The sequence below is a fragment of the Balaenoptera ricei genome, chromosome 1 (assembly GCF_028023285.1).
Source record: "Balaenoptera ricei isolate mBalRic1 chromosome 1, mBalRic1.hap2, whole genome shotgun sequence".
NCBI classification, from domain to species: domain Eukaryota; kingdom Metazoa; phylum Chordata; class Mammalia; order Artiodactyla; family Balaenopteridae; genus Balaenoptera; species Balaenoptera ricei.
Genome location: NC_082639.1, coordinates 109,844,701 through 109,868,112, shown reverse-complemented (window position 1 = coordinate 109,868,112; position 23,412 = coordinate 109,844,701). Strand labels below are relative to the sequence as shown.

Genomic DNA, 23,412 nt, shown 5'->3' with positions numbered 1-23,412 from the left:
TCTCAAAATTCTTAACAGTCTTTACCACGAGGAAGTTCTGCCTCCTTTCTTATCTGTCCTCATTTTGAGGAAATGACATTGAGGAAAGAGCCTTTTGAAAAAAGCTCCCTTGGGAGACACTGGATAAAGAAGCACCCCAGACTCTGCAGGGAGAATCCTGGGCTTGTCCGAGTCTAAATTCACAGTAACACTCCTGGTGCTCGTTTATCAAACGCCCAAAATGGACTCTGCCTTACTCACCTGCAGCAAATTCTTGAATGTTGTCTGGTCTTTTCAAAAACATTTCTCTGGAAAACATCAAGGGATAAGGGGAGGAGGTAAAGCAGGTCCTGCACTGTTGGGGCAGATGACCTGAGACACATCCGTCGTGGCAGGCGGAAAGCCGGAGGACTCCTGCCAAGGACCCTTTCCTTCGTGATTTTCCTTCTAGTCAGGATCTGAGGCCAGGAGCAAGACGTTCTAAATGGCAAGAAGCCTAGGGAATGCTCACCTCACAAGACAGCGAGTGCTGCAGCCAAGTGAAGCTTGTCATTCACTCCGCAAACATTTCACAGAACCAGAGACCAGGCCTGGGCCGGGCAGCAAGTTGAAGAGCTCGCTGCCTCCTCCTCGAGGGACTCACGTGTGGTGGGATAGATGTGCAACCCACAACCTTCCAAGGAAGTGTAACCAGGAACCGCCACGGGTGGGGGGGAGGGCACAGTAAACCACGCTGAGAAGACAGACTTGAGATGGTTGTTGGCCCTGCATACAGTGGACGCTGGGACAAAACCCACGGTGCCGGTGCCACTGGGAAGCTGAAACTGCCTTATAGCCCACCGACTTTTATAGCCCATAAAGCTCGTTCACAAACATTATCTCACTCTACACTCTGGGAAACAGCAATGACTGTGCCCCATTTTACATATGAAGAAAGCAAGCTTTCAAAAGGTTGACCATTTGCCCAAGCTCATAAAGCAAGTAAATAAAGGAGAGGAGGCCCAGGTCTTGTGGTTCCAAGGCCAGTGCTCTACAACATGGCCTTGTGGCCGTGGCTGCCCTGCCCCACCAGCATGGACGGCCCTCCCTGCCCAGGAGGCCCCTGCCTCCCAAGGTTCAAGAATTTTGCTTCCCTTCTTCTCCTTCAATTCAATTTGAGAATTGTTGAGCACAAATTCTGTGTAAGTCACTCTATAAGATATGAGGGATTGATTTTACAAAGATAAAATATAGCCCCACCTCAAAGGAATTACAGTCAAGTGAAAGGAAATGGGTAAGTTCCCAAATGTCCAAAAGGCCAAGTAACCTCCAGGGTATGAAATAGTGTGCCGGGAGATCAGAGGAGAGAGAGTGATTCCTTACGGCAAGACCCCCAAATCCTCACAGAGCAGCTGGCGTTTGAGAGCGCCCTTGAGGTACACATGGGACAAGGGCTGAGGGACAAGAGCCTTCCAGACCAAGGAGCAGCAGGAATAAAGGCCCGAAAATTAAAGGGAACTGCCCATGTCCTATCGACAGTGAACTCCAGAGGGTAGGAACTGGGTGGTATCCACCTTTGTTTCCCCAGGGTCTAGAAGAGCACTCAGGGAGTGTCAGTGCCCCTGCAGAGGGCGGTGGAATGATCAGAGAGGTCCAGTCTGGCTGGAGTGGGGGCACGTGCAGGGAGTAGTGGGAAGCGAAGGAGGCCCTAGTATGGAGGGCCTTGAAGACCAGAGAGAGACATTCATACTCAGTTCAAGAGACGATGGTGGGGGGACTTCCCTGGTGGCACAGTGGATAAGAATCCGCCAGCCAATGCAGGGGACAAGGGTTCAAGCCCTGGTCCGGGAAGATCCCACATGCCGTGGAGCAACTAAGCCCATGCGCCACAACTACTGAGCCTGTGCTCTAGAGCCCGTGTTCCGCAACAAGAGAAGCCACCGCAATGAGAAGCCCATGCATCGCAACCAGAGAAAGCCCACGCGCAGCAAGGAAGACCCATGGCAGCCAAAAATAAATAAATAAATGAATAAATTTTTTAAAAAAGAGAGAGACAATGGGGGGGCTTCCCTGGTGGCGCAGTGGTTAAGAATCCGCCTGCCAATGCAGGGGACACGGGTTCGAGCCCTGGTCCGGGAAGATCTCACATGCCAGGGAGCAACTAATCCCATGCGCCACAACTACTGAGCCTGCGCTCTAGAGCCTGCGAGCCACAATTACTGAGCCCGAGTGCCACAACTACTGAAGCCCATGGGCCTAGAGCCCATGCTCCGCAACAAGAGAAGCCACCGCAATGAGAAGCCCACGCACCGCAACGAAGACCCAACGCAGCCATAAATAAATAAATAAATAAATTTATTTTTTAAAAAAGAGAGAGACAATGGGAATGGATAAACAAAGCGTGGTAGAGTCACACAGTGGAATACTACAACGAGAATGGAGGATCTAAAAGATACTGCTGAGCAAAAGAAGCCAGGCACAAAAGAGCACATATTGTGGAATTCCATTTGTATAAAGTAGACAAAAAGGCAAAATGAATCTGTGTGATTAGAAGTCAGGATACTGGCTAACTTTTTGGAGGAAGTGACTGAAAGGGGCCACAAAGGGTCTGAGGTGCTAGTCAGGTTCTAGTTCTTGATCTGGACGCTAGTATCATGTGTGTTCTCAGCTTGCGAAAGTTCATCCAGTTTAGGATATGCCACTTGTCTGTACTTTATATTTCAATAGAATGTTTAAAAAAAAAAAAGGCAATATTGTGGATCCACTGAAGATTTTTCCAGCCAAGGAATGATATGATCCGTGCTATGGTCTGGGAAGATTCATCTGCCTGGCTGTTTACAAAAACACCTAATAAAGCCTGTCTACAATTTCACACTTTGTTATCATATCTCCAGCCTAAAACCTGAGCTCTCTGGGTGCCTAAAAGAAGTTAGATCCCTATTTCTTCCATTTTTCAGTTCTAAAATTCAAGGCATTAAGAGTTCCATATACTGTATATATGAATATAGACTGGAGAGTTGTGGCTGAATGGCCATAAATCATTAGGATCTGCAAAACCCAAGTGGTGAGCTTGCTTCCCAACAAAAACAGCGTGGGGCTTCTCATGGCTTGCAGTGAGTGTACAGCAGAGACCTGCAGACAGGTGAGGACAGGCACACTGCCCAGGATTCTGTCCCCTCTTCTCCCTTCCTCTTTTCTCACAGGAAGGACCATCTGAAGCATCCAATGCAGATGAGGGGCTGATTCTGGTTCACTCTGGTATCATCCAAAGGAAATAACAATCACACCAAAAAAAAACCAAAAGCAAACCGCCAAAGTTCAAACACTTCCTCTCCCCTCTCACCTCCCCTTCAGAAAGAGAAAGGCCTAAAAGGGGCCAGGAGGATTTCACGAGAGGAGCTTCTGGGACAGCAAAAGGAGAAGCCTGGTGGCCTACCTGGCCCAGGGAGGGGGATGATAAGGAAGGAAAGGGAAGATGCCTAGGGCTGTCTTTGCACCCAGCTCCTCCTGGAAACTGTTCCTGGGCAGAGAAGCAGGGCCACCCCTGCCATGTGACTAAAACAACACCCTCTTCATTCACCACCCCCAAGGGTTCTAATCCTTTTGTTTGTGAACATTGCAAATGGTGCGTTAATTCAGGTTTTAACATCTATCCCCAATCTCGCAGCTGGAATCATTCCTAACTTGGATTGCAAGCTCCCCAGGATAGGAAAGATGTCATCCTTTATCTCCCTTTAGAAGAAAAGGTACAGAAAGTGATGGCCTGATCTCCAGGGCCGACACTGACAGAGGACCCCTAAACTATCTTTTGCCCAAGCCTTACCCCTGGCCCAAAAAAACCAAACCTCACAGACAGGTTTCCATTTTCCCTTTCCCCTTCCCCTATCTGCCCTCTGAGAATCGGCTGCCACTTTGAAGAACAATGAAGCATGGAAAAAAGACACCCCTCCAGGGCTACTTTTAAAAAGACAAAGGAGAGCCCTACCTCTGGCTCCCCAGCTCCTGTGCGCTTACGGTGCAACACAGTGGAAAAACCAGGGGTTTGGATCCTGGTTCAGCAATTTGGGGAAGGTATTTCACCTGTAAAATGGAAGTGATAATAAACTATCTTTGCTAGGAGGATCAGCAAAAATGTACCAAAATGTCATACACTGTGGGCCCTGGGGACACAAACATGGCTCCACCAGCTTAGAGCTTTGCTCCAGGGAGAGAAAGAAAAGATCGACAATGCAATTATACAATGTGATAACTGCTAATGTAGGAAACCAATAGCAGTGCCTGGAAATGGAAGCCATTATTATTTAAATCTTGCCTATCTGTCTGTAGCCAAACAGTATTCGACATAGCTCTATTGTTTTCATCCATTGATGCTCCATGATTTTTTTTTTCCCTCAGTTCTTTGCTTTTCAACCTATTAGGAATATTTTCCATTGAAGCAAATGCCATGCTGAAAGGCATTGTGGGGGAAGGAAAAAGGTGCTCCAAGACATGGTGGAAAATGGTTTTCTTTTCCCCATGACTTACAAGGGAGTGGCTTCCAACCCTTGGGAGTCTTTCCACACCAATGTTCTCAGGTAGAGAAAGGCCAGACGTCTGAATTTTTTTTAAGTTCTAGTGACCTTGTTAAATGCCTCTGATAGAGAATAGGGGTCTACACCCAATGGCTGCCTGCTGAGTTTCTCAATGCCAAATTCCCTCTTCCAAGTGTTGGAAGGTATGTATTTATCCTTAGAGCTAAAGTGAATGCATATTAATATTTTTGAGAATTTTGAGATAACTGAAGGAAACCTCTGGAGATAACAAGAAAACCCTGGGTGCCACAGACCCCAGCGCTAGAAAATATTCAATCTCAGGATATTTTCTAACCTTCAGACCCTAAAGGAAGCAACAAGTAATGTTTAAAGAAAGAAGAGGTCACTCACACTCATCCATCCCCAACGAGATTTCCACTATTTGCTCAAGGCCAGTCTGAAAACCACCTACCTGAAGAAACCACTTATGAGCCACTCCACTTCTTTGTGGGTCCTTAGGTACTTTTCATTAGTAATCCGAGTCTGAATCTGGAGGGCAAGAGCAAAAGGTCATGCTTCATGAGGCGAAAGATTTCAGGGTTCAAGCCCTGGAGGTGTGGAGGGCTTGGGGAAACAACGTGCGCACTTAACCCGGGTCTCTTCGCAGGATGTTTGAACATTTAAGCCATCTGTCTTCTTACAGATCAACATCTTCAATGCTGCCTCCGGCTCAGGCTTAGGGGCCTTAACTAAGGTCGGGGTCTCTACCGTTGGGAAGTTCTTGTTTGTATCTAAGTTAAAGTATCCGGCAGTCATTTCGGTCCATTTCTCTGGCCCATCCCTGTTTAAGTTTTTTTCGGCACTTTCAGGCGCCTGTCGGGCTCTGTTCAGGAGCCCAGAAGCCTAGGGGTCCGCCGGGGGTGTCCCCACCCACCCAGCCTTCCACCCCTTTGTCTGAGAACAGGCTCCACGTCCCTTTTCTCTGGGGCCCTTAGCCAGGGGAGCTGCACTCTAATGGAGGCGGGGGTCGGGGCCTCACCCACCTTGAAGCCGCGCAGCTTCTCCAGCTGCTCGGGGCTCAGCGCCTCGGGGTACAGCCCTTGAATCCCTCCCGGCAGGGTCGCCATCTTGTCGCGGTCGTCAAGGCGACGGGAGGCGCGGCTGGTGAGGACCCGCCCCCGGCCTGGACCCGCCCTCTCCAGCAGGGGGCGGGGCTGAGGGAAGAAATAAGGGGGCCACTCTGAAGCCGAGGAGGAAGCTCAGGAGGGTGTCTAAAGGATCCCCTTCCCCAGATTTGGGGACTGAATTCCCAGCTTGACTGTATATGAAAATGAGCCCTTCTTGTTGACCCCACCCAACCTCAAATAGTTTTTTCTTTAGCTCTAGAGCATAACTGGAAAAGGGATTCCTAAGGCAGAGTCTCCCAGAATCTGGTTCCTGACTCTCACTTTAAGCCTAGTAGTGGGGAAGGAGAATCTAGGCTTCTTCCCTTTCCACCGGCCCGGAAGCCAAACCCCTCCATCCTTCAAGTGCAGACACTTGACCCTGAAGTCTTGGATTCTTAACACAACATGAAAGCACCCCATAGGATGGAATGAACCGAGTTCTACAAAGGAAGGAATGTTCTCAGACTAAAAATGCTGGAAAGGACCTGGGGACATGCTGCCAGAAGTTTCCCCTCTTGGACTGACTTTCTTGTGTAGATTAACTGCTCCTTATAAATTCTAAATCATGTCTCCCACTCCCAATGGAGTAGGGGACGGGAAAGGCAGTTGGTCTTCAAGATGTGTTCTTCTGCTATCTAATTAAGAAGAGAAAGTGAGACAGAAAGCCAGAGAGCTGAAAATAGCGCCTAGAAAGGGCAGGAGGCTGTCTGACAATACACACAAGTGCTGAATTTCTACACCCCCCAGAGATCATGAGCAGCAGAGACCTTCTGAGAGGCAGAGAAGAGAGCCCAAAAGGAGGCAGTCTTTTTAGATTTGTGAAAACTGCCCAAGGAGCAAGGAAAGAGCTTAACAAGCCCAGCATTAGGCCATGGCCTGGGAGGGGGTCTCCCTGCGATCTGCCTCTCAGAAAAGACTGAGGAGGGAATTCGCTGGCGGTCCAGTGGTTAGCACTCCGTGCTTTCACTGCTGGGGCTGGGTTCAATCCCTGGTCGGGGAAGTAAGATCCCGCAAGCCGCGCAACGTGGCCAAAAAAAAAAGTGAAAATGTTGGCAGTTCCCAAGCCAGGAAAAAACCTCAAGAAGTAGATTAAATAGTGGGCTACAAACCTCTTCTCAGAAACCCCATCTGGGTAGTAATCATTTTGATTGTTTTTTAGGAGCGAGAGTTATAGTGAGAGGTAGATAAGCTGCCATCTGTCAGAAGTGATTTTTTTAGGCAGGAGCAGAGGTTAATCAGAGGTGATAGTTCCTGTTGGCCAAGACCTGTCTCTTCCCACCCCTCCACCCCCCCAGAGAAGCTAGTGTTAGAACCTCTAAGTTGCACCGTCCAATGTGGTCACCACGAGCCACCTGTGGCTATTAAGCACTTGAAATTTGCTGAAAGTGTCAGATGAGCTGTAAGTGTAAATCACTGACTGGATTTTGAAGACTTGGTATTTTAAAATGTAAATATCTCATTAATAATCCTTACATTGATTACATGTTGAATATTTTGGACATATCATAAAAACTCGTTGAATAATATATTGAATATACTGGTTAAATAAAATATATTATTAAAAGTCATTTCACTTTTTCTTTTCACTTTTTTAATGTGGCTACTAGAAATTTTTAAATTATATATATAGCTTGCATTATAGTAAAGGGTGCTGGTCTGGACTGTCAAATCTACACACACATACACACACACACACACACACACACACACACACACACACACACATGCACAATTCCCTCCATCCCCCAACCCCATGCATAAAATAATTAATGTCTTCCTTCTGCTAGGCTATGATCTTCTTATGCTTTGAGAATCAGTCAAGCCTTTCTTGACTGACCACATCCCATGGCCCAAACCCCAAAGACACATATGTGTAAATGAGAGAAGCTACTTTTCTTTTTTTAACAGCACCTCAGTTCTCGCTATTGTAAATTGTGTTGGCCTTTCTTACCTCTCCACTTGAGGTAGAAGCCACTTGAGGGAAGGAAGATTATATAATCAATTCTTTGTACACTCTCACAGATTCTGCTACAGAAGTCTTCACTCTGTTTTCAATTATTGAGACCAGCAAGTATTTGGTGACTAGTCATTCTGCCCACACATACCATCACTACATTTTGACCTTTCTGAAAAGTACCCCAATTATTTAGCATGTCTCATTTCCTAAGAATCTAAAACCAGGAGTGAGCTCTCTCTTTATAAAGTCAATAATCATTTAATGTAGGGCATCTTCACATTGAGTGCAGAGAATAAGAAAGAGGGTGAGCTTGGGGATGGTGGGCAGAGAAAGTACCTTGGAGGAACCTAGTTGGAAGCCTCATCTCCTCCTGGAGAGCAATTCCCCAGTATGCGCCTCTGGGTCATTTTCCCCCCCAGTCTTCACCCCACAGGGCTTCCTTCCCCTACAGCCTGAAGGACAACAGAGATGTGCCCACAGTCGCCCAGCAAGGAGGGCCTGAAGAGAGCTCCCACCTCTTCTCTCCTAAACCCCGCCTCTCCTCTCAGACTGAAGCCTTCCATCTGGGGACCACAAACTAAGCGAAGGATTGGAGGCGTTTTGCTGCCTGCAGCTGTCTCCTCAATTGCTGACTGGGAGGAGGAGTGAGGAGAGTTCATTATAATTCATTTTTGTGAATGTTTAATATTTCAATTAATATGATTAGCCCCAAGCCTGAATGAGCAGCAGGGCGGCAGATCTGCTGACAAGACACAGAGTAATGAGATCAACAGGGCCATGGGGTCTTCCTAGGCTCCATCCTCAGAGGGCGTGATCTGTTTAGCATCTCCATAAATACCAAGATCAGATTAGGAGGCAAGGGAAGGAGCAGTGGGGGTGGGGAGATGAGTGGAAAGTTACTTTCCAGATGTATTTGCCCTCTTGACTCCCTGGCACTGCCATCGCATATTCTGACCACCCTGCACTGGGTCCTCTTCCATCTCCCCCCACCCACCCATTTTAGAGGACCCTATTGGGAGGACCTGGACATCCATACCATAAAGTGTAAACATGTCTACACATACACACACACACACACACACACACGCTCACACTCAAACATACATATCTGTCAGAATGTGGCTTCAGGCCACAGAAATGATGCTAGGGAAGGATGGATGGTGGTTAATGGAGAATCAAGCAGTAGAAGGAAGGATAGCTCTCACCCAGGGCTCAAATGAAGACACAAGAGGAAGAAAGGCCAGGCTCAACCACTCCCCCCATTCCCAAGAGGAGATTTGACAGGGAAGTTAAACACATGGACTTGGAAACACACTGTCTGGGCTCCACTCTCAGCTATACCTCTTTCCAGTGTGTGACCTTAGGCAAGTCATTTAATCTCTCTGTGCCTTGGTTTCCTCATCTTTACTCGAAGATAACAATAGGACCTACATCATAGGGTGATGCTTAGGGTTAAACAAGTTAGTAAATATAAAGCACTTAAACAAGGCCTATGACACGGACCAACACCGTAAGAGCCATCTAAGTGATAGTACTATTAATTCCCTTCCAGAAGAAAAGCCTGCCTGTCCAGAGAGCTGAGGCAGGGCTGCTGGGATTCAGGTGGGACAGATTTCAGAGACACCAGCACCACTGTGGAGACATCAGCCCCATTCTGGGGTGAAGAAGGGGTGACAGGAGGCAGGGAGTTCCACAAAAGCTGTGAGCCCAGGTCGGTGAGCACCTGATGGCAGGCAAGGGCTGCCTTGCCTGCATTGAGGGGGAGCTGTGAGTGAGCCCAGTGTACAGAGGGGTCAAGCTCTCTCGACATCACAGGGCAAACTGATCATCTATAGAAGTTTAACTGTTTAGGGGAGTAATGGCCCCCAAATATGCTTCCCCCATCCCTCTTTGTTACCTGACTCAATTAGAGAGTCCCAGTCAGGGAACATAACTGGGGTGGGGGGGAGGGGAGAAGCAGAAGGAAGGAATTTTGGGGTTTCCTCTGCCCTAAAAGGGAGCTTGCCAGCTGTGATTCTGCCCACTGAAGGAATCAGGAATCTACTCTCATCAGAGGTTCTTGGCATCGACTACTTATTCGAGAAATATTTGTTAAGCTCCTACTACGTGTGAACAAGACACTGTGCTAGACACTGTGAACAGTAAAAGCTGAATTAAACAGTGTCCTGGTCTTCAAGCAGCTTCCAAGTGCGAGCTCCCGCTGTCACCACTGCTGCCTCCCTGCCCACGCACTTATACACACAAACCCCCCAGAGGGCGAGAAGGGGGCGTCGGCAAATGCCAGCAAGATCGAGTTTTTCTTGTTTCCCTTTCTGGAAAACACAGTTCCCTCTCTGCACTCATCTCACCCTGCTCTCTCTTCCACAGCCCCCTTTCCATCTTTCTCTCTCGGTCCCTTCTGCCCTTTCCCCCAGGCTCTGCGACCTGCTTCCCTCCCCAGCTACACCCTTCTCCTCACCCGCCCCTAACCTGCCCAGCCGTCTCTATGCCATCTTCTTTTCCCTGTTTTCTTCCCTTGGCTCCCCACTCTCAGTCTCCCCAGATGCCAGCTCCTCTCTCTTCCTCCCCCCTGCTCCCCTCTCCTGGGTCTTCTCTTCCAGCACCGGGGACAGCTCCAGCCCCCGGAACAATGGACCCCATCTTAGGGCTCCTCTATAAATTCTCCATCTTAGTGCCTTGCCCAACTCGTGATTAGGGAGTAAGATGGGGGAAGGGTTATTATCAACAGGACCAGCTGCTCTTCTGGGGGTGGGAAGGGAGTCAGGGAGGAAGGAGATAGAAAGAGGGCGTGGCTCTTGTCTGGATTGTGCGTCCCTCTCCAGGGTAGAGAATTTGTCTTCCACCCCTGAGACTGACATCACTGATGTCAGGGGAAAGGAGGTGGGAGTGGGGAGGGGGGTGTGGAGGGGGGAGGTTTTTGTTGAGGAGAGCGCGGCCGGAGAGCAGAGCTCCGGGACCCAGGTGACCGGGAAAGCAGGCAGCCCCAGCGGCGGGAGCAGCCAGCAGCAGCCCAGGCCCGGGGACCGGGGTGGGGGTGGGAGGGGGGCTGAGGGGAGGACCTGAAGGGAGGCGGCAGGGCCAAAGGGACCCCCGGCGCCCTGCCGCCATCAGAGATCAAGCATCTGGCATCAGGGATCTTCGGACCCAGCAGAAGGATCAGCCACAGGGGAGGTGTCCTCCCAGGGAAGCCAACGAGAGCTCCACCTGCCCCACATCAGGAGTGCCCCCCCCCAACGCTGCTGGCAACCATACCAGGACCCTAACCCCTCAGCCTGCAACCCCATCACCCTCCTCAGGCCCTTTCCTCCACCTCCAGCTCTAATCTCAACCCCTAGTTCCCAGCGCCCCTGCTACCACCCTAACCCTCCAGGTCTTGGCCACACTGCCCCCCATCCTGGGATATCTGCCAGATCTCTGGGAGGGAGATCGTTTGCTTGGGCTATGCCCCCTGGTGGCATGACAGTGTCTGCCTAGACCCCTGACCCCTAGCCCTCAACTCCCTGGGCCTCCTTTGTGTGAAGAGCGGCCCCTCTGCTCAGCACTGTGGTTGGGGCCAAAGGGAAAGCCAGCCCCGGCCACTTGCCTCCTTGCTGGGCAGCTCCCCCTGGCCTTCGGGCCTCTCCCTGCTCCCCTCGGCCCCTTCTCCTGGGCCGCCCCAATGAAGGAACCGGATGCCATCAAGCTGTTTGTGGGGCAGATACCGAGGCATCTGGAGGAAAAGGACCTGAAACCCATCTTCGAACAGTTTGGTCGGATCTTCGAGCTGACTGTCATCAAGGACAAGTACACCGGGCTGCACAAGGGTGAGGGGTCAGGCCAGGCTGGAGAGGCTTCAGGGAGTGGGCTGGGAGGTTGGGAGGCTGGGAGGAGGTGGGGAAGCCAGGCTGGAGGGACGGAGTGGCTGGAGAAGGCTGATCTGGAAGGAAAAGAGTTCACGGGCTGGGGAGTGTGGATGGAGGAGCTAGAAGAGAACTCAGCTAGGGTGACCAGGGGACTCCAGGTGGAGGACCAAGGAGAGCCTCTCTGGGGGAAGAGTTGTCAAGGTGGCTGCAGAGATGTGGACCCCAAAGTTGAGGGGGATGATGTGGATGAACTCAAGGAAGGATGGAGGAACGAGAGAGCTGGTTTGAGAGATAAGGAGCTGGGCAGGGGTGTGTGTGTGAAGGGGGGCAGCATGCACAAGACTGAGAGTCTTAGTAGCCTCAGATACTATTGGGATGGGGGTCGGGACACAGGGTCAGGTGCTCAACCTGGAAAGAGTGGATGTTCATGGAGTGGGCAGGGCAGCTCCAGAACTAAAGAGAGGGACCTGGGAAACAGTGTACAAAGGACAGAGATTGGTAAAGATCTGGGAAGTGTAGGGACTCGAAAGTTAAGGGAGCTGGGGGTGAAAGAGGATGTGCCTCAGGCCTAAGGGCTGTGCAGCTAAGCAGGGTCAGGCCTGGGGTCAGGCCTTGGAGAGCCCCAGACACCGGGAGTCAGAGGGGCCACGCTGCCTCCCCCTCCACCGGCCCAGGGACTCCCGTTCCCCACTCTTCCCTTTCCTTCTCTAGTCCGCTCTCCACCCTCCACCTGCCTCCCATGGAGCTGGAGAGAGAGGAGGAAATAGGGAAAATGGGAGAGGAGAGGGCTGATGATGACCAAGATGGAGGGAGGTGGAGGCAAAGAGAAAGGGGAAAGGAGACCAGCTAAGGAAGAGAGAAAACCACACTACACGTACTTGTCTGGAGATCACATGCCCCTTCTCCTCCCCCCACACAAAGCCCCAGCTCCCACAGCCCAGGCGTTCTCCCTCTTCCATCACCCCACCATGGAAGCCTCCCGGTCTCGGGGTCTCTGCCCTGTGCTCATCAGCCCAGAGACTCCGGGGAAGAATGTGCACCCCCTCTCAGACACCTCCCCGCCCCAGCAGGCAGAAGGTGGCGAGAAGGGACAAGCTTCCCAGTCCTCAGTTTCGTGGGGGGTAGGGGGCCTTTTAGGGAGGGGAGACCGGGGACTCACCCCCGACCCGGTCTCTCTGCCCCTGCCCCTCCTCAGGATGTGCCTTCCTGACATACTGTGCCCGCGATTCAGCCCTGAAGGCCCAGAGCGCCCTGCACGAACAGAAGACGCTTCCAGGGGTGAGTCCCGGCCTTTTCAAGGCCAGGGGGCTGAGAAGGGCCTTAGAAGGGGCACCACCTTCCCAAGACACTGAGTGTATATTCCACCTCCTCTCATCACCGGGAAGCCCCTACCTCCTTGTAGCACCCCTCCTCCTTGCTGAAGATGCACGCATTTCTTCTCACCAAGAGAGAAGGAAAACAGCGATGCGCAGAGTAGATATAACCCTTGCAAAGAGCAGAGGTAGCCCTCTCCCCACTTCCCAACCTGCCCCTGGGGCAGCGCTTAGAGGAGGGACTTAGCTGGTTGGGAGGCATGGGGAGAAGACTTTGGACACCAAGTGTAGGGCCGAGTGAGCAGGAGGCACTCAGGCACTCTTTCTGGCTCTGGGGAGGAAACCTGGCTGTGAAATGGGGGAGGGGTGCCTGCGGCCCGAGGTGGGCATCTGGTGCCTGCCCGCCTGGCATCTCTGTGCTGACTTCTGAGGTCCAACAGGCTCACCTCGCGTCTCCCAGGAAAAGCCGCGGGAACAGTGCCACAGGGCATCAGGGTGGTCAGGGCCTGGTGGGCCTGGGCTGGGAATAAGCCCTGTGGAGGGCGGCAGCGGGCAGCAGACAAGGGCAGGGGCAGTCATCAGTGTGGAGGATCGGGCCTGACCCCACCAAGTGTGCCCAGGGAGGCAGGGGGTGCCTCTGACGTGGCCTCCCTCCTGCAAGGTCAGAGCTCTTTGTCTGCTTCCCAGGCAGCCTTGCAGCTCGTCCCAGGCCTGGGCTGGCACGGGCAGGAATAAAGAATCTCAGACTGCCCCCCAGTTACCCATCCTGTGGCGAAAGGATGCGCCACTCCCTTTCTGTATCTATCGGCTTCTGTTGTCTTCCCTGGAAAGTACCTCTTGAGAGCTAACTCCACCCTTCCCTCCAGCCAACATTTGCTAAACACAGTCTGAGTGCTGGAGACACACCTGTCACATCCTCTTCTCCTCCCCTCGTGTGGGAATGGAGATGGAGCCCGATTCTCCAGCTCTTCCTGGGAGAGAAATAGACAAAACAGATGGGAAAGGGGGGGGGGATCTAGGAAAATTAGAACCACTCCCAACTTCACACCCTCCATGGCTCTGTAACCCTCTGTGGCCCTCAACCCTAAATACCACTAGGACAGCAGATCCACTGCCAGCTCCCCACCTTCACCCCACTATCTTATCCCAGTCGGGGGCAAGGCGGCCCAGAATAGCCATCGCCCACAGAGATAAGTATCTGTGTATGTGTGAGCAGGCTCGGGCTCTAAGAAGCATATGTGTGTGCGTGTGTGTGTGTGCGTGCGTGCGTGCGTGCGTGCGTGTGTGTGTGTGTGTGTGTTTGGGCACATGAATTCCCGGGAAGCCCGGTTCCCATCACATGACCTCACAACTCTCCTCTCTCTTTCCTCTGGGGAGGCCCCTCACAAATCAACAGTTTTCATTTCCATTGCCGTTTCTCTGTCTTTTTCTGTTGTCTCCTATCTCTCAGAGCCCCTGTGGAAACCAGAGGGGGACAAGGGAGAAGATAGAAAGCAGGGGTACTGCAGTGGGGACATGGGTGAGAGAGACGGCGCCGGGTGGGCAGGAGCCCCAGGGCCATCTGTGCCAGCTGGGGGCTTCTGCCCTGGCTCTGTCCCCCTCCAGCTGCCTGTGTGGCTCAGGCAGGGCTACGCCCTGGGTGTGGAAAGGCGCTGCCTCCTCTTCCTGAGGTAATAAGGCCCAGGGTGGGAGGCGAGTGAGAAGGGAGCCCCGGTTAATAATTGTCGAGCCCTGCCCCAAGCTCCCAGGTGAGGCTGAGTTCTCCGCTTTGGCCCTTGCCCCAGGGGACAGAATCCAGAGGCACCTGACAGAGCCTTTAGTAGGAAATGAGGGGTTCTATCCTCCAAGGGGCCCCCCGTGCTGGGGGTTTGGGGGAGCAGATGTCTATAACCAAGCTCTGCCTGACCCTTTGTGCCCCCAGGTCTTTTCTCAGCCACCTGCCCTTCTGGCAGCAGTGTTTCCCCTCAGATAGTCATTGAGTGTGAGTGTGTGTGTGTGTGTGTCCAGTGTGCCAGCTCTTGCACAACTGTGTTGGGAAGTTCCTCCTACTGTCTAACCTCCATGCCCTCTGACTGCAGGTTCCTTCTTTAATGGGGGCATTTACCCGCTCTCCTTTCTCCCCATCTTTGTCAGCTCAGAATCTGGAAGATGCCACCATATTTGAGTGATGCTTCAGGCTGCAGAGAGAAAGAATGGGAGCTGGGCCTATGGCCATGGAACCGCATTTCCTTCTCTCTCCCCTAAGAGTTCCCAGGAGAGGCTCTGTCACAGGTTCCTGGATTCTTCCTAGGAGCAGGGTGTGACCTCCTGGAGGTGGTGGTGTGAAGGACTCCTTCTGTCTGGCCTGCGCTTCCCCCTCTACTTGGGCCAAAATCCCACTCTGGGGACATGGGTCCTCCCGGTCATCTTGCTGTTGGGCAGGTGGATTCTGGCTCCATGGAGAGGACCTGTGTGTGGTCTGGGACACCGGGCGCAAGTCTAGAGTCGGGGGTGGCAGGGCACCAGGCCTGTGCCCTCAGGAAAATTAGATCTGTGGGCATGGGGAGCTCTTCTTGGAAGTGGGGTCTTAGCTATTGGTGAGAGGGACTTACTTACAAGTGACCATGTTGGTAGGGGTCTCAGGGATACTTGGTAGGGGTATAAATAGCCCCTTCTTCTTTGGGAGGCCCTGGGGAGGGCTTATCACCTGGCGGGTGGTAGCTAGGGAAGAGAGGCGCCCGCGCCAGGTTGCCCGGTAAACAGGGCCCAGCTGGACTCAGGGGAGGGGGCAGGTGTGACCGAACTGAGCTAACAAAGGCTGAGCTTCCCACAGGAAGTGCCAGGCCAAGAAGGAGAGGCTGGGAACGGGGCACTGGGGGCCACTGAGGGAGGAGTCCGTCTATGAGGGAGTGGGGAGAGCCTCCCGTCAGCGTGGTCTGTGCTGTGGTCTGCGCGCTTGTGTGTGTTTTTGTGCGAATCCATATCAGCTGTGGATATTTATTGATATGCTATTTTTGTGCCTGGGAGCCTGGCAGGGAGGGAACACCATCCTTTCTCTCTGGATCCCAGGTTCCCCATCCCCACCTAGAGCAGCAAATCCCCAGGGGCCTGTTGGGAAGGGGTTAGTGCCGAGCATAAGAATTCCCCGACGCTGTGACTCCAGTGCTGATTCTACCTCTCCTGTAGTGGGAGCTGGGGGGCTGGCTGCTGAGCTGCCCGTGAGGGGACTTCCTGATGGCTTTGACCGGAGTACGGGAGAGAGGGGGAGTGAAAGACCAAGAGTCCTGAGTGTCTGACCCCCACCCCTTGCTACACACACACAAACTCACACACACAAACTCACACGCACTCCTGAGGAGATTGAACCTCCGATGGGATAATCCCAGATTGGTGGATAAAGCTGGGGCAGATTGGCCGGAGGATTTGTGTGACTGTTCCCCCTCCAACGCCCCCCCCCCCACCCAGCTGCTCTCAGATCTAGAGACTGGGGGGGAGGGGTGGACAGGGAGGAAGTATTGGTTGAGGTGGGGCCTAGATTTGATCCGGGCTGAAAATACCTCACCTGCAGAGTCCAGCCAGACTGACTGGCATGGCGTGACACCTGGGAACAGGGTGCAGTGTGAGAAGGGGCAGGGGCAACTATCATTTCTGCACTTCTCCGTCTTAAGTGCTGACACACAAGACCTCAAGGCTAGAATACTAGAGCTGAGGGGAACCTGACTCTAAATCGCCTGATCCAGCCCATTTTACAGATGAGGAAGCTGAGGCCTAGAGGAGAGAAATGACTTGTCCAAGGTCACCCAGCCAGTGAGTGGCAGAGCCAGTCCTCGAAGTCCAGTGCCTTTCCTGAGGGTAACTTTTGCCCCACCCTCAGAATTTGGATGAATGGTTTTTTCTGTTTATTTTTTTGGTCACTAGAACTAGGGCTGCCCCACCATCAGATGAGTGGGGTGGCCAGGTGTGGCCCCAGCGGTCAAAGTCTTCAACAGCAAAATATTTTCAGATGTGAAATACTGAGTCCTTCCCTCCCTCTCCAGTTCCTAAGATGCTCCCCACACTGGTTAAGGAAATCAACCTGCGGGAGTCATTCCCAAGTCCTCTTACCAGACAGGAACATGGAGTGGGGAACTGTCTGCATTTCCACTGGAGGCTGAACAAAGGGAGATGCTGCAGGAGTAGGGAGAGGGTAGAGCTCAGGAGGACTTCCGGGTACCCGGAGAATCGCGAAAGAGCACAGGACAGCACTTCCTCCTTTAGAGCTGTCTTGGCGGTGAGACATCAAGGATTTGATCTGGAGGAGGAAGGCAGGAGCTTGGACAGTATGGCCCCTGCAGGGCCTGCTCAGCGCCTCCCTCCAGAATCAGGACGCTCTCCTGGGCCCCTCCCCCACCTCCCAGCCCCCACCAAATCCTCCACCCCCAGCATACCCTGTTCCCACCCCCCTCCCCACTCCTTCTCCGGGTGTGTGGAGCAGCAGAAGTGATGACGTCACCATGGTCGCCAGGGCGACGGGGACGGATAAATCAGGCTGAGTGGGCGGTTGCCATGGCGCGCATTCTCCCGTTGCCACGGAGACTGGGCATCTGCTCCCTTTGTGCTGCCCGAGTGCCTTCCCCCTGGGGTCAAGGGGTGTAGGGGGGCAGAAAGAGACGCAAACACACCTCTAGGGGTCAGAAGGAAGTCGGGGCATCTGTGGGGTCTCCCTCAGTCTAGAGTCTTCCTTGGGGCTGCTTGAGGGGGTGGCCTCTGTTGCTCCTACTTTGTAGAACTGAGGCAGCTTTTGCTGAACAGCCCTTGGCTGGGCTCTAACTCAGGACCCGGGTCCTATGGGCAGCCCCACTCTCCCCCTAAGGAGAGCAGCACCTCTCCCTGGCAAATCATCTGGGGCCCTGCCTGAGCTTAGAGTCCTGCCCCAGGAGCATCCTCCTCTACATCCTCTCCTTCCACTACCTCTAATCCCCGCAGGTCCTAATCCTAAACAAGATTAAGCCCCATCCCTCCCTTCCATCAGCACTTTAGAGGGCTGGGCCTGGGGCTTACTCCCTCTAGCCTCTCCACAGGTCCTGGCCTGGGGAGGCCTCCTGGGGTGGTCAGAGGAGGTCCCCAGCAGTTGCTTTCTCTTCTTTCCTTTAGATGAACAGGCCGATCCAGGTCAAGCCAGCCGACAGCGAGAGCCGAGGAGGTAGGTTCTGTACCCTGGGACTCAATCCTTCTCCCTCAATCTGCAGGCCCAGCACTTGGAGTAGCTGAGGGGCAGGCTTTCTGAGGAAGAAAGTCTGAGAATTCTGAAGGGTTCCCAGTCAAGGTGGGCATAGGAGTCAGGGTGGCCAGAGGGGATGTGATCCAGCCCATTGCAGAGACAGCAAAACTGAGGCCCAGAGTGGAGTGCAAGTCAGTCCTTCAGAACTGGGATGCCCAGTCTATGTATCTGCAGCCCATCCCCCAACCATCCCTTCTTTCACGCCCTAGAGCCATCGGTTCGGGGTGAGGGGAGTTCCAGGGAAGAGCTGAAGGCGAAGGGGAGGGGTCTCTTCCTGCCCCAAGCTGGAGCAGGGCTGGGAAAGCAGCCTGGAGGCCCTGAACCTGCCCCTCCTCCTGTGCCCTACCCGCCAGAAGACCGGAAGCTCTTTGTGGGGATGCTAGGGAAGCAGCAGACAGATGAGGACGTCCGGAAGATGTTCGAGCCTTTCGGGACCATAGACGAGTGCACTGTGCTCCGGGGCCCAGACGGCACCAGCAAAGGTAGCCCACCGATACCCCTCCCCCGCCGGGCACTCCGCCTTCCTGCCCCTCCCCCACTGGTTCCGTGGGCAATGGGGACTGTCGGGGCCCTCAAGGGTGGGCACTCACCCCTTTCTCCTCCCTCTTGAACTCTCCAGGCTGCGCCTTCGTGAAGTTCCAGACCCACGCCGAGGCCCAGGCAGCCATCAACACCCTTCACAGCAGCCGGACCCTGCCGGTGAGTCCCGTTGCCCCAGACCTCAGGCCTCTTCCAGCCTAGCTGGGCCCACGCAAGACCCTGGCTCAGAGGGCGCAGTCCGTTCTGGATAGGGTCTTTACTATCCAGAACGGACTGCCTATTATTGAATGACTATTATTCAAAAAGAATTTTCTGGCAGAAGAATCAAACCTCTTAGGGACAGCTTCCCCTTTCCAATAACATCTCCCAGCCCCTCCTCTCCTGCCTCCTCCAGCCCTCAGCCCTGGTCACCTCTCACCCCCCCTCACTGGCTGGGCATCGGGACACTTGCTTAGAGGCCCTGCGTGCCCTCTGCACATTCATCCTGCTGCCCCACACATTAGCAGTGGGTCAGCTGACTGATCTCGCAGAGGGCTCCCCCAGCAGAACAAACCTCTCAAAAGGAACTAGCTGGCTCCCAAGGAGGTGAGCTGCCTATAACTCGAGGTTCTCCAGCAGAGGCAAATGTTCCAGGCTGGTTTTTATTTGGCATAGGCTGGTATGAAACTTTGAGGCTGCATCCCTGAGCACACCGTGAGGACTGGGATGTGGGAGCATGGGGTGAGGTAAGGGGGTGGGGTAGCTACCAGGCAAGACGAGCTTGAGGTTAAACGTTTGCTGTGGCTGATCCACCCTGGGGAGGATTTCCGTCTCAGAATCTTCATGGAGAAGCCAGGACTGCCCTTTGCATTCTGGGAGCACTTTCCCTTTCCCAGCACATTCCTCTACGTTTTTTAGTCTTTTGCACAGTCTGGCACAGGGGGAGGGTGGGATGAAAGTCTCCCCGCTTTGACATAGGCACAGTGATGGCTGCCCTCCCAAAGAGGCCAAGCCATGTGTGGTGGAACTGAGCCCAGGTCCTGAGGGCTCTGGGGAAGAGAGACCCCCCGACTCTGTCCCTCTGACCACATGGGGGGCCGGTGCCCAGGGTGCCTCGTCCAGCCTGGTGGTGAAGTTTGCTGACACGGAGAAGGAGCGAGGTCTCCGCCGAATGCAGCAGGTGGCCACCCAGCTGGGCATGTTCAGCCCCATCGCCCTCCAGTTCGGAGCCTACAGCGCCTACACCCAGGCCGTGAGCACTGCCCGCTGCCTCCCGCCCCGCCCTCACGCCCCCCAACCCCTCCTCCCCGTGCTGGGTTGGGCCCATCCCCAAGCTCTCCAGCGTCCTGCCCCCCCCCCAACCAATGCCCAGGCCCAGGGTTGGGAGGGGAGCCAGGCCAGGGTGCAGGGGGGCTGGCCCCACTCTCCTCGCTTCCCCTGTCCCCAGCTGATGCAGCAGCAGGCGGCCCTGGTAGCGGCTCACAGTGCCTACCTCAGCCCCATGGCCACCATGGCGGCCGTGCAGATGCAGCACATGGCCGCCATCAATGCCAATGGCCTCATCGCCACCCCCATCACCCCGTCCTCAGGTAAGGTCCAGGCAGGGCTGGGCTGGGTGTGAGTGGGGCAGGTCAGGGGAGCTACCACGTGGTGGGGGAGGGGAGGGGGGCACAGGGCATCACTCAGGGAAGCCATGGGGGCTGGGAGGGGTTCAGGGGTCAAAGAGTAGCCTGCTTCCTCCCCTCTGCCCTCAGACTTGTTGACTGCTTCTCTGCATTTGTGTGTATGTGTGTGTCTGCTTCTCTGTTCTGTCTCTGCCGCTTTCTCTTCCCCAGGAACCAGCACCCCTCCTGCCATCGCTGCCACGCCCGTCTCTGCAATCCCTGCTGCCCTGGGCGTCAACGGCTACAGCCCGGTGCCCACCCAGCCCACTGGGCAGCCTGCCCCTGATGCTCTGTATCCCAACGGGGTTCACCCCTACCCAGGTGGGGTTCTCTGCCTACCCACCCCTCTCCCCGGCAACCATCCCAGCTACCGCTCTCACTGCCGGCAGGCATGACACACCTTCCCTCTCCAGGCTGTGGGGTGATAACGGCGCTTTCTCCTGCTCTGTCACCCTGGGCAGGGATATTCCTTCCTGGTCTCAGCCAGGGAAGCTGAGGCACAGAGAGGCGAAGTGAGTTCGTCCAGGGTTGCACAGCCAGTCACAGACTCAAGTCTTGCTAACGCCAGGCTCTCCCCTCTCCCTACGGCTCTGTGCATTTCCACCCTCTCATTTCACATCCCATGCTCTCCCATGAGGCTCTCCTCCCCACCTGCCTGGCCTCTGCTCCAAGAGGCACTGGTGGGGCTCCCAGCGGCGTCCCAGCCCCGCCCTCACGGTCAGTGCTGCTCTCCCCAGCCCAGAGCCCCGCGGCCCCCGTGGACCCCCTGCAGCAGGCCTACGCGGGGATGCAGCACTATACAGGTGAGGAGCCCCAGCGCAGGCCCCGGTCTGGGTGGAAGGGTTGGTAAGAGCTAAAGAGGCCCAGAAGTTGGGTCTGGGCTTCGTGCTGTCTGCCAGCCGCCCCGTCAGACTTCCCAGCAGGCCATACCTGTGAGCACACGCCTTTACGGGCACGGTCTGAGGCAGCTCCCCCTCCGACACCTCTCGGCCCTGTCCACTCCATCGGCCTGGGCGAGGGGGAGGAGGACTGGCGTGGCTGGGAGGGCCAGGTGGGGCAGGGTCCTCTCAGGAACCCCATTAGCCCTCTCTGTCTTCCCCCCACCAGCAGCCTACCCGGCAGCCTACAGCCTGGTGGCGCCCGCGTTCCCACAGCCTCCTGCCCTGGTGGCCCAGCAGCCTCCGCCTCCCCCCCCCCAGCAGCAGCAGCAGCAGCAGCAGCAGCAACGGGAAGGTGCGGCCTGGGCGGGGAGTCCCAGCCAAGAGCCTTCAGGGATGGGGTGCCCTTGCCGTGGGCTCCAAGGCCAGCTCTGGCCCCGTGTGTGGGAATGAAACTGGGGGGGGGGGCAGGGGAGGTGGCTGGCGCCCTGCCCCACATGTTGGGGGCTGCCTTCCCTGGCCCCCTGCACCTTGAGTCTGTCTCCCACTCACTGAGCTCTTCCTTCTGTCTCCGCTGCCACCCAGGCCCTGATGGCTGCAACATCTTCATCTACCACCTGCCCCAGGAGTTCACCGACTCAGAGATCCTCCAGATGTTTGTCCCCTTTGGCCACGTCATCTCAGCCAAAGTCTTTGTTGACCGGGCCACCAATCAGAGCAAGTGTTTTGGTAAGAATATGATGATCCAAAAGATAAAATATAGCACATTTTGGCCAAACTCCAGATGAGGTCAAGATCTGATGCATTTGCAGGCACTTATGGTTGCAATGGACCCAGTAGTTGAAATCCAGATTGTCCAAGAGTCTGAAAGGACCAGTTTTTACACTCCTGACATCCCATACCAGCTGCTGCCCAGGCCCATCTCTTCCTCCAGAAAACCACATCTTTTCTCCTTAAGAACTGGTCAGATCCATGCTCTGTGAGGATTGGAAGAGGCTCGGGAACTGGGGAAGTTCAGCTGTCAAAAGGAAGGCTTAGGGAGCAGGGTTTAGCTGCCTTCACTCTTTGAAAGGCTGCTTCAGGGGAGAAAGGGGACGTGCTTGTCCTCTGGGCTTCAGAAGTCATTTAGGGTCCGGAGTGGAGGTTTCAAAAGGCAGGTTCTGAGCTATCCAGGCCAAGGAAGGGGTTGCCGCCCCTCAAAGAATGCTGAAAGGAATGTCCCAGGGTGTGCGAGAGGCCGGACTGGACTCATTCACTCAGCCTGTCAACAACTACTTACCGAAAGCCTCCTGTGTGCTGGGCAGTTTTCCGGGCATTTGGGAGACCTGGAGGAAGTAGGGTGGTGACGGGAAAGCAAAGAGCAGGCCTCGGCCTAAGCACAGGACAGTGGGGTGGGGTGGGGTGGGGGCAGGGCGGGGTTGGTGTTGGGCCAGGCCTTATGCCCCTCTCACCTCAGGCTTTGTGAGTTTCGACAATCCAGCCAGTGCCCAGGCTGCCATCCAGGCCATGAACGGTTTCCAGATTGGCATGAAGCGCCTCAAAGTCCAGCTAAAGCGGCCTAAGGATGCCAACCGGCCCTACTGAGGGCCCCAGGTGGGTCCCGCTCCCGTCCTGTGACCTCTCCAGTCCCGTCACGTGGCAGCCAGGGCCCTCACTTGGACTGCCCCCACCCCCTTTCCCACCACCCTCAGGGATGCCCACCCCTGACTCTGGGCACTTGAGGCAGGGATCTGGAGCAGCTTCCTCAGCTGTTTTTCAATCACCCAAGTCTCTCTCTCTTTCACTTTCTCTCTCTCTCGCTCTCTCACACACACACACACACACACACACACACGTGCACACACACACGCATGCGCGTGCGCACACGCACTCCCACTGTGACCCCAGAGAGAGCCAGGTCTGTATATGTCTGTGTCCACTCCCTAGAACCTGCCCAATATCTGGTCTCGTTTGTCTGGTCAGTGTCCATGTGTCTTGTGTGTCTGTTTTTCTGGTTTTCCTTTAGGTTGGAGTAGAATTAGGGGAGTAGGGTTTGGGGAATAGGGGGCTGGTTTAGGGTACTGGAGGGTCCTAGAATCACTGGCTCCTAGAATATCTGTTGTCCTGAGAAGTGGGGACATCAGGTCCCGGTGCCCTGGACCCCAGGTGATTTCCCTCATGTAGCAGTAGACCCATGGGACAGGGGAGAGTACACAGAACAGACTGGGGGGGAGTCCGAGTGTCAGGGCTCTGGGGAGCAGCTTTGGTTCAGGTGGAGGCGGCTGGAATGCTGGACTGCCGTGAATTTCACTTAACAGGTCCCCTCCTCCCCACTGCCCGCCACCCGCCAACCTCATGGCCACAGAGCTGTGAGCTTTCATTACTT

The 23,412-nt window shown here is 54.5% G+C and overlaps 2 protein-coding genes across 51 annotated transcripts in view; one reads left to right on the top strand and one right to left on the bottom strand.

Moving 5' to 3' along the window:
- OAZ3 (ornithine decarboxylase antizyme 3) overlaps positions 1-12,929 on the bottom strand; it is a 51,235-nt gene extending 38,306 nt beyond the window's left edge. Inside the window, 4 exon segments of the mRNA XM_059931793.1 lie at positions 241-287; positions 4,942-5,018; positions 5,513-5,683; positions 12,827-12,929. Of these exon segments, the coding sequence (XP_059787776.1) occupies positions 241-287; positions 4,942-5,018; positions 5,513-5,596 (208 nt within the window). The 5' untranslated portion in view covers positions 5,597-5,683; positions 12,827-12,929.
- CELF3 (CUGBP Elav-like family member 3) lies at positions 11,251-22,631 on the top strand. 50 transcript variants are annotated; one of them, XM_059931608.1, is made up of 14 exons: positions 11,251-11,395; positions 12,630-12,712; positions 17,860-17,908; positions 18,343-18,468; positions 18,606-18,685; positions 19,614-19,754; positions 19,953-20,094; positions 20,341-20,490; positions 20,907-20,972; positions 21,215-21,220; positions 21,280-21,338; positions 21,384-21,402; positions 21,633-21,716; positions 22,504-22,631. In XM_059931608.1, exons 1-14 carry the CDS (start codon positions 11,251-11,253, stop codon positions 22,629-22,631), a joined length of 1,278 nt encoding a protein of 425 aa, XP_059787591.1. The 50 variants fall into 50 exon arrangements, with proteins under 50 accessions (XP_059787591.1, XP_059787393.1, XP_059787560.1 ...); XM_059931410.1 differs by having other exon boundaries at positions 21,633-21,776; XM_059931577.1 differs by having other exon boundaries at positions 21,277-21,338.
- The last annotated feature ends 781 nt before the right edge of the window (positions 22,632-23,412 follow it).